Here is a 12,429-nt window from a genome sequence, read left to right on the forward strand (position 1 = left end):
TGATCAAACCAAACATTTTCTTCTCCTCTTCTTGCCTCAACCGACCCAAGCTAGAGAGTGAGAGAGAGTTGAGTTGTTCTTGAGAGATTTGCTTGATCTTGCTTGGCATTGTTTGGGAATTGAAGTATAGATTGCATATTTGAGCTCCTAGTCTTCTAATTCAAGCTCTAGGTAAGGATCTTATCTTCTTATTGATGCTATTGAACTAGTTCTTGCATGGTTCATGCTTCATTGTAGAACTAAGTCATGATTTGGGTCATTAATGGTGAATTGAAGCTCATTTCTTGCATGCATGGTTGAATTAATGAGTTTTGAGTTGAATTCATGGTAAATGGTTACATGCATGTCCATGTTGTAAGAGTAGACCATGTTTTCATCTTGTTTTGAAAAGAATGAGCTCATTTGAACAAGCTTTGAAGCTTTGATTTGGTTTAAATCCTTGCATGTTTGCATGTTCTTCATATTCTTGAAAATGGGTTTGAATATGGTTCTAATTGACTCACATTTGGGGCTTGAATTCATAAATTGAGCTTTGAAACTTGTTATACATTGAATTTAATGATGTTTTCCAGAATTTGGGCCCAAGAGGTCGAGTTTGGAGTGATTGAATGCTTGGTTTGAGCTTGGGAGGCAAATCTGGAAATTCCAGATTTGGCTTCCTCGCTCGAGCGAAGGATTCCCCGCTCGAGCGAGCACCTTTGTCCAGGGCTCCGCTCGAGCGACCATCGAGCGACCATCGCGCGTAAAATTTCAGCATCCAGTACTTTTACTGTTTTGCAGACCGCTCGAGCGAAGGATTCCTCGCTCGAGCGAAGCCTTTGATTTTGGAATTACGCTCGAGCGTAGAAAGTCTCGCTCGAGCGTAGAAAGTCTCGCTCGAGCGAGGCTCTTATTTTCAGCAAAGTTTGCGAAATGTTTTCTAAGTGTATTTTTGCATCCTCATCCCATCCTAGGCATTCTTAGGCCTAGTTTAAGGCACCTTGATGAGGATATCATTGTAGAACACACCAAGGCAAATTAGGGATTAAGTTATGAGATTTCCCAACTGTGTAGCTTAGTGTGTTCAACCTGTGAACTGTGTAGGGTTGGCAACTGGGGAGACACGCTCTAGCATACTGTAGCCCAGAACTCTGTGAGTAACAATTGTGTAAAGATATGTTCAACTGATTATCTTCTGAATACTGAACTGAACTGTTTACTGAACTGGTATTATTTACTGAATGAATGTATGTCCTTTATTTCTGAACTGTACTGTGGCATCCTTAGTATCTACGGTTTACTGTTACTGTTACTGTCACAGAGATCTCTGTCGGTTTCCTTGTGGAACCACTACTGTTTACTGACTGATGGCCATCATTACTGTCCGGTCTTTTAAGACCTACTGTTACTGTTATGCTAATGGATGTACCACATATGACTGTTTACTGTACTGAGCAACTGAATTACTGATTGAAATGAACTGTTTCCATTACTGTAAGGACATTCATTCTAAACCCCTTTACGCTTTATGTTATTCACTGGGCTTTAGCTCACTGCTCATATATATATGTAGGTGTACAGGCACCAGACCGCAGCTAGAGGCGTCAGGGTTACTCCAGTTTTGTCAAGCCAGCCTTTGTGCATCACTGCGAGGTTCCGAGCCTACTGTTAAGGCTTAGGGGTGTTTTAGAATTTCCCCCCTTTTTGTACTGTTTCACTGTTTTGTATAGACTGACTGTTTACTGTACTGTTATACAGGGATTAGGTCCCTGTACTGTGTGACTGTTAATTTTGTATACTGTGTTGTACAGACGGAATGTTTTCTGTACTGTTACTAGGGGTTGAGTCCCTAGCTAAATGTATGTGAATATTGTGTATACTGTTCTGTACTGTTTTTGTATAATGTATGAAAAACCTTTTTGCATACAGACTGTCACAGCTCAATGGACACTATTTATTTACTGTATTGGCTTCCGCCAGGCCCTGTACTCTGTTTCACTGTATTACTGTTCAGCAGGCCTTCGGTAATCTCGGATTACTGGCCGGTTACGGTGCTAAACCCATAGGGCCGGGTTTGGGTCGTGACAGCAACAAACACAAAACTTTGCAGAAAACTCTGTAAAGCGCGATTTTCTTTTTTTTTTTTTAAATTTGGCCTAACCGATCGTCCCACCGGATGTCCTACCGGACGTCCCACCGATCATCCGGCCGGTTGACCGGAATAGGAGAATTTATTATTATTATTATTATTTGACATATGTTAATTTTTATATATTCGAATAAAATATATTCTTAATTTTTTAAATTTTTTTATGTGCTTTAATATAATTTTGAGTTGTATATTTAGTTATGAATTGTAAGTTTTTATATCAAATATCATATGTCACATCAAAAATTCTCCACTCAATTCAAAACTCTTTCACCAAACAAATTTTTCGTACTCAAATCATAATTTCAGAACTCACAAACTCAAAATACAACTCATACTCTCAAATCATATTTACAAAACTCTACCAAACGCGACCTGATATTTTGGTAATGACTTTTTTACTAGCATAATTTCAAATATTTCAAAAATTGTTTTTTTTTTTCATAATTATTTTCTTAAATTGCAATATTTAGCCAAGTTACCATTTGATGATTATGTAACCCATCCTATGTTTGGTTTTATTTTTAAAATATACTTATTTTTAAATGTTAGAAACTAATTTCGTTACAATAACACACCAAAAATGTTTTTGAAATTTCAAAAATCATCTTTACACTAAAAGTATTATGAAAAAAATCATTGTTAAAATTACATTTTGTCCCTTTTATATTTGGTTATTTTCTCACTTTGGCGTTTAAAATTTATTTTTCTCAGTTTGACCATTTATGTTTCAAATTTTTCTCAATTTATTCAAAAAACTAACTTATGTCAATAATTAGACAAAAAATGATGCATTGACAATCACGTGATATAAAATTATTTTATCGTATAACTCACATTTCTAATACAAATTAAAACTGCAATATAATAACATATTTTTTATTTATTGTTAACATGACATTTTTCTGTGCAATTTTGAACATAAATTAACTTTAAAAGTAAATTAAAAAAAAAACTTGAAATATGAAGCGCCAAAATAGAGAGGAAAAAAAAAAAGAATCAAAGCAAAATTAAGGAAAAATTAGTGAAACATCTCTCTTTAACTTTGGATAGTAAGAGAGATCCAATTATTTTTTCTTATTACTTAAGATTCGTTTTGGAACAGGTTTTTTTAGTAATATTTTGGCTAAAATATGATATAAAAAAATTAGTATGTTTGAGATCATTTTTTGATTTTTTATGAAAAGATGTGCAAAAAATAGAGAGAAAAGATAATCTTTGATTTTTTTGTATAGATTGTTGGTTTTTTGATTTTTTTTACTGACTTTTTAACTTTTAGGCTAAAAAGCGATGTTTCCAAACGAGACCTAAGTAATATTATTAGGAAAATTTTATATTATCACAAAAACTGAAATTTCTTTTTGAAAAATTAAAATTTTTCTGTGAATAACTGAAAATTTGTATGACAATATTGAAGAACCCAAATTACTATAAAAATATTACAAGTCATTTATCATATAAAATCACAATATGTGAAATCTTAAATTAAAAAATCCTAAAGAATAGTAATTTACCGCTTTTAAAAATTATTTTTCATCAAATTAATCTAAGTTGTATTTTTCTTTAATTAAAAAAAATAAAAATAAAAATTGATAGCACTCCTTTTGCATCAACGCTTATTTTGTTTCGCCAAGTACACAGCATGCGGATGGCATTGATTCCTCTCTCTCTCTTTCTCTCGGTCTCTCAAGTAGAGAGAGAGAGAGAGAGCATCAACCATTGCAGAAAGTTGTAAAAAAAATGTTCAAGACGAAGCTCCAGGAGGTGTGCCACAGGAAGAAATGGGGATTGCCGAAGTACTCGTGCATCAAAGACGGAGCAGACCACTATCCTCAGTTCAGAGCTTCAGTCTCCGTCAATGGCCTCTCATTTGATTCACTCACCGCCTCTAATTCCTCCAAACACGCTCTCAACGATGCTGCTAAGCTCGCCTTCCTCCACTTCACTTCTGGTACGTAAATCTATACCATGTATGTATGTATGTATGTATGTATGTATCTCTCTATGTATTTACTCTTCTTATTATTGTATTGCTTTTGCTCTGTTTGTTTGATTGGAAACTGTTTCTGGTAATTTTTACTTTTTGTAAATTTCACTTGAAATTAGTTTACTATAAATATAAGTTACTTTGATCTCTCTTAATATTTGAAGAAAATATAATAAACATTACAAATTTAATATAATTACATTAGAAGTTTTAGGATGTGTTCGGATTATAGATTTTGGTAGGGACGAGTGAAATATAAATAAAATATAACTATATTATGCTCACATTTTTTCTTTCCTTTTTTAAATCCAAAATATATTATCCAAAAACACAACATAAGGTTTTAATTCACATAAAATTTAAATTCATTTTGTAATTCGTTAATTATATAGATGAAAAAAAATGATATTATCATATTTTTAGATTAAAAAATATAGTTTACCTTATTTATGTTTCAGTCTTTATATGATCTGCATTAGTTGCAGTCTCTTTAATTTTATTAAAAAAGATATCAGAGTAATTATGCCGGTGCTTTTTGTATTCTCTCCAAACTTTGAGGAGGTTAATGTAATTTTCTCTATTTGTTTTGTTAACTAAGCTCTTCTTACTCTGCTGTTTTTGCTCTATTTGTTTGAATGGAAAATATTTCCAGCTAATTTTTACTTTTCTAAATTTTTACTTGAAAATTAGCTTATGATAGAAAAAAGGATGTGGGAAATTAGGTCATGCAACAGAACAAGTTTGATTGCCTGAGGGATTGTTTATTTGTCTCATTGATCTTGAAATTCTTTAATTTTGGGTGATGTAGCAATTTAAACCACAGGCTTGTTATGCTTCATACTGGGGTCAGCGCAGGTTATATATATATATATAGATTAGCTAAAGACAGGATTGAATGGAAAAACTTGTGAATGATCAACAAACACTCATCCTAGAATGATTCTATTCTAGTATGGAACAAATGATTTCATTTCTTTGGGATGCCCCAATTCTCCTTTATGTTTGGTAACAAAGGGATTTGTGGTCATTTTTCTTTGTGGAAAATTTAGTTAGAAGCCTATGATGATAATTTAGTTTAAAAGAAGTATGATATTTGTTGGATAAGAACTTTGACATGCCCTGAATATTTTTACTCCCATCATCATTTATAATCCACATACATAATTGAATTGTAGATGCGAAACCCATTGCTGCAGGACCTGAGATTGAAGAAACAGATATGAGTTCTCAGATTCATTCAAATGCTTCAGATGTCAAAGCTGGTAAGTAATTTATCCTGAGATATGTATGACTACATTCACTTGCTAGTCATTTCTGTTGTGCTTTTAATTTTGTTTCAAGGCACTTGGATATATATGACTACATGACGGATCATTTGTTGAAAAATCACTTTTGTATTATGTTGTTCAACTTGATCCTTTGTTCAAAGTAGTTTGTGGAACAGTTTTATCAGAAGCTATTTCTTCTATCTTCCATTACTAAAACTTTAAAACATCATGATCAAATATAACTCATGTAATTGTTTGAATGTTTTGATTTAATCTCTCAACAAATACATCTTACGGTTGCCTCGTGATGATAGGTATACAATATCAGTACAAGATGCAGCTGCAGAGCTTCGCTCAAGCCAAAAATCTCGATTTGCCGTTGTACTCTAGTAAAAGAGAAGGCAAACCTCATGCTCTTCAATTCCAGGCTACAGTTACCATTGATGGGCATTCCTTTGAGAGTCCAGGGTACTTTAGGACTTTAAAAGAAGCAGAGCATGCCGCTGCAAAGGTTGCTTTGATGTCATTGTCGCTCGATGGTTTTCAAGAGGCAAGTTTATAGAGTAGTTCCAGTGCTATAAGAAATGCTACTACCCTAGTGATTCAGGTTTTCAAGAGGCAAGTTTAGAGCATATGACGTACTTCGTTCCTATTCCGGTTCACATACCAGATAGTATAGAGTAGTTCTTTACAGTAAACTCATCTAAAAATTTCTTCCTCTTCTTCTTCTTCTTTTTTTTTTTTTGTGTGTGTGTGTGTGTGGTGATGTGATGCGATAATGATGATCAATTATCATTGCTTATATATTGATGTGATTTACTGCTGAATTAACCATGGCTAGTTTTGAATTCATGTAGATTGACACTCACTTTTACAAGAATCTCTTGCAAGAGTTAGCTCAGAAGGAAGGCTTTACTCTACCAGAATTTCAAACAGTAAAATGTGGTCTGCCTCACAAGCCAACATTCTTTTCCAATGTGGAACTAGAAGGAGAAATTTTCCAGGGGAAAGGAGCAAAATCCAAGAAATTGGCAGAACAAAGTGCTGCAAAGGTTGCTTGCACAGTTTTTACGGAGCGTAAGTTGGGCAATCTTCTACTAATATCTATGTCATGTATTTTAACATACAGCATACAACGACTTTGTTGTGCTAAATTTTCTCTCTTCTAGATATGATTTTACTTATTTATTTACTTAATTTTTTTGTAGCGTATGCTATAAATTCTGCTTTCTGTTGATTATGTAGGTGAAAGATCTGTGATAATTATGACTTGAAGTTTAAATTATATCCTAATGTTTTAGTTCATCTATTTATCGTATATTTCTATATATATGAGTGTAAATGTGCACTTATCTATCTATTCACACACCCTGATCTGTAGAGATGGTTTTAATATAATGTTATCCATTGCTATGCTCTGCCTTGAGCTTTCAATTCCCTGTTGTATCAAAACAACTTACTGATCAATTATTCATTTGTTCATACCTTTTCCTTGGGACAAAGATAAGAATAATGAACAGTATGAGGTTAAATTTTCCACAATAATTATGGTAGTTGGAGTTCAGTTATTGGATTGCTTGCTTCGTTGCGTTTACTTCACAAACTTGTTTGAAGATCTAGATGCTGCTAAATTGAATCATTCTCTCTTTCTCTGTGTGCCTGTGTTTGGTGCAACGAATTTATTAAACTCCCGGTCCATTTCAATATTTCATTAAAAATATTGGCTTGGAGGAAAAACATAATAGTGCTTTGACAAGTTCAAATTTGCTTCTTTTTTTTCTTTTTTTGTTAAGGTAAATCAACTAGGGGTGGTGATCTCAGTTCAAGTGGTTCCTCAGCAGGAGAAATGCTCAAATGCTCTCCTAGTGGCTTGGACTTGCTTACAAATGCCAATCCACAACAGAGCCTGAAACCTTTATGTTCAATGGGTTCATCTCCTGCCAAAGAAAATGAAGGTAACTCTTTTCCCGATTTTCATTCACTTCTTTTATCTCATATTTCTTTTAACACATCAATACAGACAAAAATATAGGACACAATAATTTTGAAAAAAATAAGACACAGATAAGGCAGTGATACGACAAATTCTCTTTATTTGCTATGTATATAGATGTAAAGTTATAGTAAAGAAACATAAGGGGGATCAATGTAAATATGGGTATATATATATATATATATTTTTTGTGCTTTTTTTCTCCACTCCTCCCCCCTGGTTTCTATATATTTTACTTTATTAACCCAGTCCAACTTTCTAAAATTATAAAAACATATAAATTGTGAAATATTCCCAATATACCCTGCAAAAAAAATATAAATTGATACAGCACATGATGTGTCATGACGGATATGGTGATGTGTTGGTCATGGACACGACACTTAATTTAGAGTTTTCCTGAAATGGCAGTTGTCAAAATTTGCACCAAGTGTTTTATTATACAAGGCATTCGTTGCTTTCATTCATGTGTCTTGACAGTTGAAGAAATAGTCTCAACTGGAGATTTTCCAGTCAGCACCAAAGTAAGCTTGCAGGACACCATTATTGCATCTCCAGCATTATTAAACACTGAAGAAGCTCAATCCTCTTCAGCTAGGCCACCACCTCTTGACCTCTCTGCTCTGTCGATCACTGCTTCAAACAAGCAGAAGAAGACTGAGGAAACAAAGAGTTACTTACTCAGCAACAGGGTTAGAGTGTATACGTGCATTCCCAACATTGCATTCCCAGAGGGTACTGTACTGCTACCCATTGCCGACTGCAAATGGGTCGCGGTAAGCTTGGAATTTCCAAATGAGAAAAATTAACTAAATTTGTTGGCTGCTTATCTCATGGTATTATCAAGTTTAGAATTGCTGACTTTAGTTTTAGTTTTATTTTTATTTTTATTTTTTTTAAACTGAAGAAAACACGTTTTCTACTGGATTGGTCATACATCTATGCTCTGAAAGGGGTTAAAGACTCAACTTTTCAGGTTTAAGTAATGTCATATCTGAGATTGACCGTCTGCTGGAGCTGTGTTAAATAAATTAATATTACAGGATTTCTAACAGATAAACTAAGCCTCCTTTGGAAATTGACGTCTTAAATTTTTTTAATATTTTTTTTAGATAAAAAATTAATCAACTTGTTTTGCTTTAATTTTCAGAAAATACTTTTCAAAAAATTTCACATTTTTATTTTTCATATATTTTTTTTGTTTTCAATGAAATTTTTTTAAATAATTTTTTTAGTTATATTAAAAAAGTGAATAACTAGCATCCGTAATTTAATTTTTTTAATAATTTTAAAACTTTCAAATTAATTTTTTAATTTTTTTAATAGCTTTGACTCCCTTCATCATTAGGATGTGCAGAGCAACCTTTTGATTTAACTTTTGAAAATATATTAAGACTATTAAAATATTCTACCTAAATACTCATTTTCACTCTGTATTTATCATTTATATTTCTGTTGAGGACAACACTGCAAATTAACCAAACTATTTCATACTCCATGCCATAAACCTTTTATTTGTATTTGTAAAGAAAATACAAAAAGAAATTAGTAGGCAACGTTATATCTATTTATAGAATTGAGATTAAGAGTTTTGGCCATAATTAATTTAGCTTTATTTTCAGCATCTTTAAAAAATTGAAAATAAAAAACATAGCATAGAAGGTATATTTCTTATGACATCAACTCGGACATCTCAAATACCAGAAGTATGTGAGTTTATCCACATCGCTCCTAATTTTGTCTTAATCACTACCATAATAATAATAATAGTAACAATAATAATAATAATGCATCATAAATCCAAAACCAAAACTATCTCAATTACATGAAATGTTCCGATGCTTGAGTATGAGGCAGTTTAGGGTTTCATCTACTCCACAAAAATATCCTATGCACCTTAATGAACTTACATGTATATGTACAAAACAACAAAATAAGCAACCATACACTGAGATCTTACAAAATTAGAAGTATCTAAAAAGAAGAAGATTTCCACTCATCAGGCAGTTGTGGGGTAGCTGTCAAATAAGTACATTCATAACATTGAAACTGATGAACTTCCGGGGCATAGACTGCATCAAAACACAAATAAGTCAATTCAAAGGTAGAAGCATGACTCAAATTTATAAATTGTGTGCAAATAGAAGCTCCTCTCATCAATATGACTGAAACACCTACCTCTACTCAAATGCTGGCATGTCATATCATTATGTATGGAACCACATCTAACCAATTCATTTCCAAGCATGTTAATAACAAGAACTAGACTACAAATTCTAACCTCATTAAGCATTGTGAGACTGATCGTGCTCGATAAAGTCCAAAGCTTCTTCCTTGGTGACAACATTGACATGGCTAACCCTGTTTTTGTGTGTCACCCCATATATCTTGTCAGCAACTTTCACAAGCTCTGGCCTGAACGTTGTGGTGATGAACTGTGTATTTGCCATGTCTGCCAAGCGACGAATCATATCTACAAACAAAAGGTTAAGGATCTCCTACTGGGAAAAAAAAAAGTACGCAAAAAAAGATTTATAGCCAAAAAGCAATAAATCAATAGGATATATATGAAGCAACAAATCAACTGAACAGATTTAGGGCAGTCCACAAGAACTATTGTATCAGTTGAACTTGAACCCATGAAAAATTATTTAAAAAGGTGGACCAGGACTTGAGCGGATATATATATATATATATATATAGAGAGAGAGAGAGAGAGAGAGAGAGAATGCAAGAAACAGTGAGAGCAATAGGATACTCCCAACAGCAGTTCTGTACTGAGGATCCAATGCTGCATCTATCTCATCAAAAAGATAAAATGGAGCAGGATCACATCGCTGTATAGCAAAGATCAGTGTCAATGCAACCACAGTTTTCTGACCCCCAGACAACTGCTTCATCGATTGTGTCTCCCCTTGCCCAGTAAAAGAAACCTGCATATCAAGCCCAACAAAGGCAACACTGAATCAGATTTGCTCAATGAACTAGAATAATAGGGCAACCTAATTTCAAAATTAAGAAAATTCATTTAGCCTGCTTTGCAATCAGAATCCAACAAAAAGAGACCATGGCGTTGGCTGTTGCCACAATCCATTTAAGGAATTTTGCCTGCTTTATAACACCAGCCACATATGATTTTGCTTACTAGAAGGAACACAAATCTTTCTAAATGAGACTACATGCCTTGACTTTCACACCAATATATTTCTCCACCCTTCCCTCCATGTCAGGTGCACGAGGGGCATCATCATCCTCATCATCATCACCATGATCACCATCCTGTAAAATGAAACCAAAACCCATTTAGGAAGTAGGTTTTAAGCCAGCAACTAAGATGAAAGAAAGCTGTTTAGGAGTATAGAAGTTGAGAAGCAACCTAGTATTTAAATGACAGACAAGCAGATTGGCCAAAACAGTGAACAAGACTGTGTTTTGAAAAGTAAATACAAATAACAAACCTTCTTCTTCATCATAACCAAAAATCCATGGCCACCTTGCACAAGCTCAGAAAATACTTCTCGAAAATGCTTAGCCACGCCTTTGAACGTACGTTCTATGGACTCATCCTTCCGTAGATCCAAAACAGATATAAGTTCTCTAATTTTCTGCCAAAATCAATACCCAACCAAGCTGAACATATCAGAACTGGCTTAAGCTTGTACCACTAACTATAACTTCAAAATAAGATATCTGAATGATTAGAATTCAATTCAAGTACCTCATCGCCTGCATCCAATTCAGCTTGCCTTTTCTGGAGCTCTTCTCGCTGTTCCGTGAAGTTCACATATTGATCAAGTGCTTTCTTGTTTACATGGCTGAACTGCTGTAGCTGCTCATTGCACCGGTGAAGCATTTTATGCAATTCTTTTATGCTCCTCCTTTTGTACCTGTAGTTCACAGAGAGAGAAAACAAATATATTCATAAAAGTGTAAGTGATAGCATGCAAATATGGGTCAATCACCTCTATGTAAACTACTAAAGGGCCAACAACAGAAACACCATATTCAGATATTGTCAAACAAACCAACTTCTACATGGACTTCTGCAAAGAATCATATAAGGTTTTTTCTATCCTGACTCAATTTAATTTAGATATATTCAAAGCTGTTAGAAGTGTAAAGAAACAATGGAGGCCCTGGAAACAAATTACTATTCATAAAATTAATGCAAGTGAACCGCATTCTCAGGGTTGAGCACAGCTCCTTGATCATTGGCATTAGATAATAGTTTTTAGATTTTTACTAATCAATTACAGGCTACCATCTATCTGGTATATCAAGCAACAAAAGTAGATAGGAAATTTTTAGTTCATCATAGAATGATGAATTCAGAAGCCCATATAGGCTCAAAGGCACATCCTTCCTCTTGCAATTTCTTATGCTCAAACAACACTACACCATGAATATTTTCCTTTATTCCATTTCTTTAAACACACAAACGAAGAATATTGTTAAGTGGCTGAGGTCAGCCTGCAAGGGAAAAATGGTAAAACATGGTTGGAGATCACAGGAGGTGGAGGAGAGAGGCAAGGCAGTTGTAAACAGATGATGGAGCCATGGGGAGAACTTGAGCTAGACTGAGGGCTGAGGCTTTCTTTTGTCATTTGTGCATGGGGTTGATCACCTTTTTATAGGAGAGAAGAACCATGCAGGGGCAGCTCATCCTAGACAGGTGGCTTGTCCTCCTTGGTTCGACAGTATTTCCTTTGCTTTTTCACCTACCCACTTGATTTCTTGAATCAAGTACAGATTATGACATTTCAAAGATTTAATTGCCAAAATAGGCCACACAACAAACGAAAGATCCTTGGACGCACAAAAACACACACACAACATACAGAGTGTTTCCAAGGCAACCTTTCTCCCTTTACAGGGTAAGGTATACTGTTCACAGCACTCTAACTGCTTTGGTGTGTTGTACATTGCCCTGGAAGCAGGGTTTACTGCTTCAGCAACAGCTGTGGCCAGTATCATACAAGTGCAAAAAAAGCTTTAAAAAAAATATTAAAAAATTAGACAAGGCCCAAACTTAATATATGATTTATCATGTCCA

The 12,429-nt window shown here is 34.1% G+C and overlaps 2 protein-coding genes across 3 annotated transcripts in view; one reads left to right on the plus strand and one right to left on the minus strand.

Moving 5' to 3' along the window:
• The first annotated feature begins 3,742 nt into the window (after positions 1-3,742).
• On the plus strand, positions 3,743-8,385 carry LOC114290924 (double-stranded RNA-binding protein 1). Of its 2 annotated transcripts, none has more exons than XM_028234936.2 (6): positions 3,743-4,079; positions 5,291-5,377; positions 5,698-5,933; positions 6,241-6,460; positions 7,177-7,338; positions 7,857-8,385. In XM_028234936.2, the coding sequence occupies exons 1-6, from the start codon at positions 3,869-3,871 to the stop codon at positions 8,183-8,185; spliced, it is 1,245 nt and encodes a 414-aa protein (XP_028090737.2). In that variant the 5' UTR covers positions 3,743-3,868; the 3' UTR covers positions 8,186-8,385. The 2 variants fall into 2 exon arrangements, with proteins under 2 accessions (XP_028090737.2, XP_028090738.2); XM_028234937.2 differs by having other exon boundaries at positions 5,312-5,377.
• A 758-nt stretch (positions 8,386-9,143) lies between these two features.
• TTN7 (Structural maintenance of chromosomes (SMC) family protein) overlaps positions 9,144-12,429 on the minus strand; it is a 16,539-nt gene continuing 13,253 nt past the window's right edge. Inside the window, 6 exon segments of the mRNA XM_082899302.1 lie at positions 9,144-9,448; positions 9,658-9,849; positions 10,135-10,309; positions 10,560-10,655; positions 10,835-10,981; positions 11,095-11,263. Of these exon segments, the coding sequence (XP_082755428.1) occupies positions 9,662-9,849; positions 10,135-10,309; positions 10,560-10,655; positions 10,835-10,981; positions 11,095-11,263 (775 nt within the window). The 3' untranslated portion in view covers positions 9,144-9,448; positions 9,658-9,661.

Source organism: Camellia sinensis, chromosome 12 (assembly GCF_055761805.1).
Source record: "Camellia sinensis isolate YWXY chromosome 12, ASM5576180v1, whole genome shotgun sequence".
Lineage (NCBI taxonomy): Eukaryota > Viridiplantae > Streptophyta > Magnoliopsida > Ericales > Theaceae > Camellia > Camellia sinensis.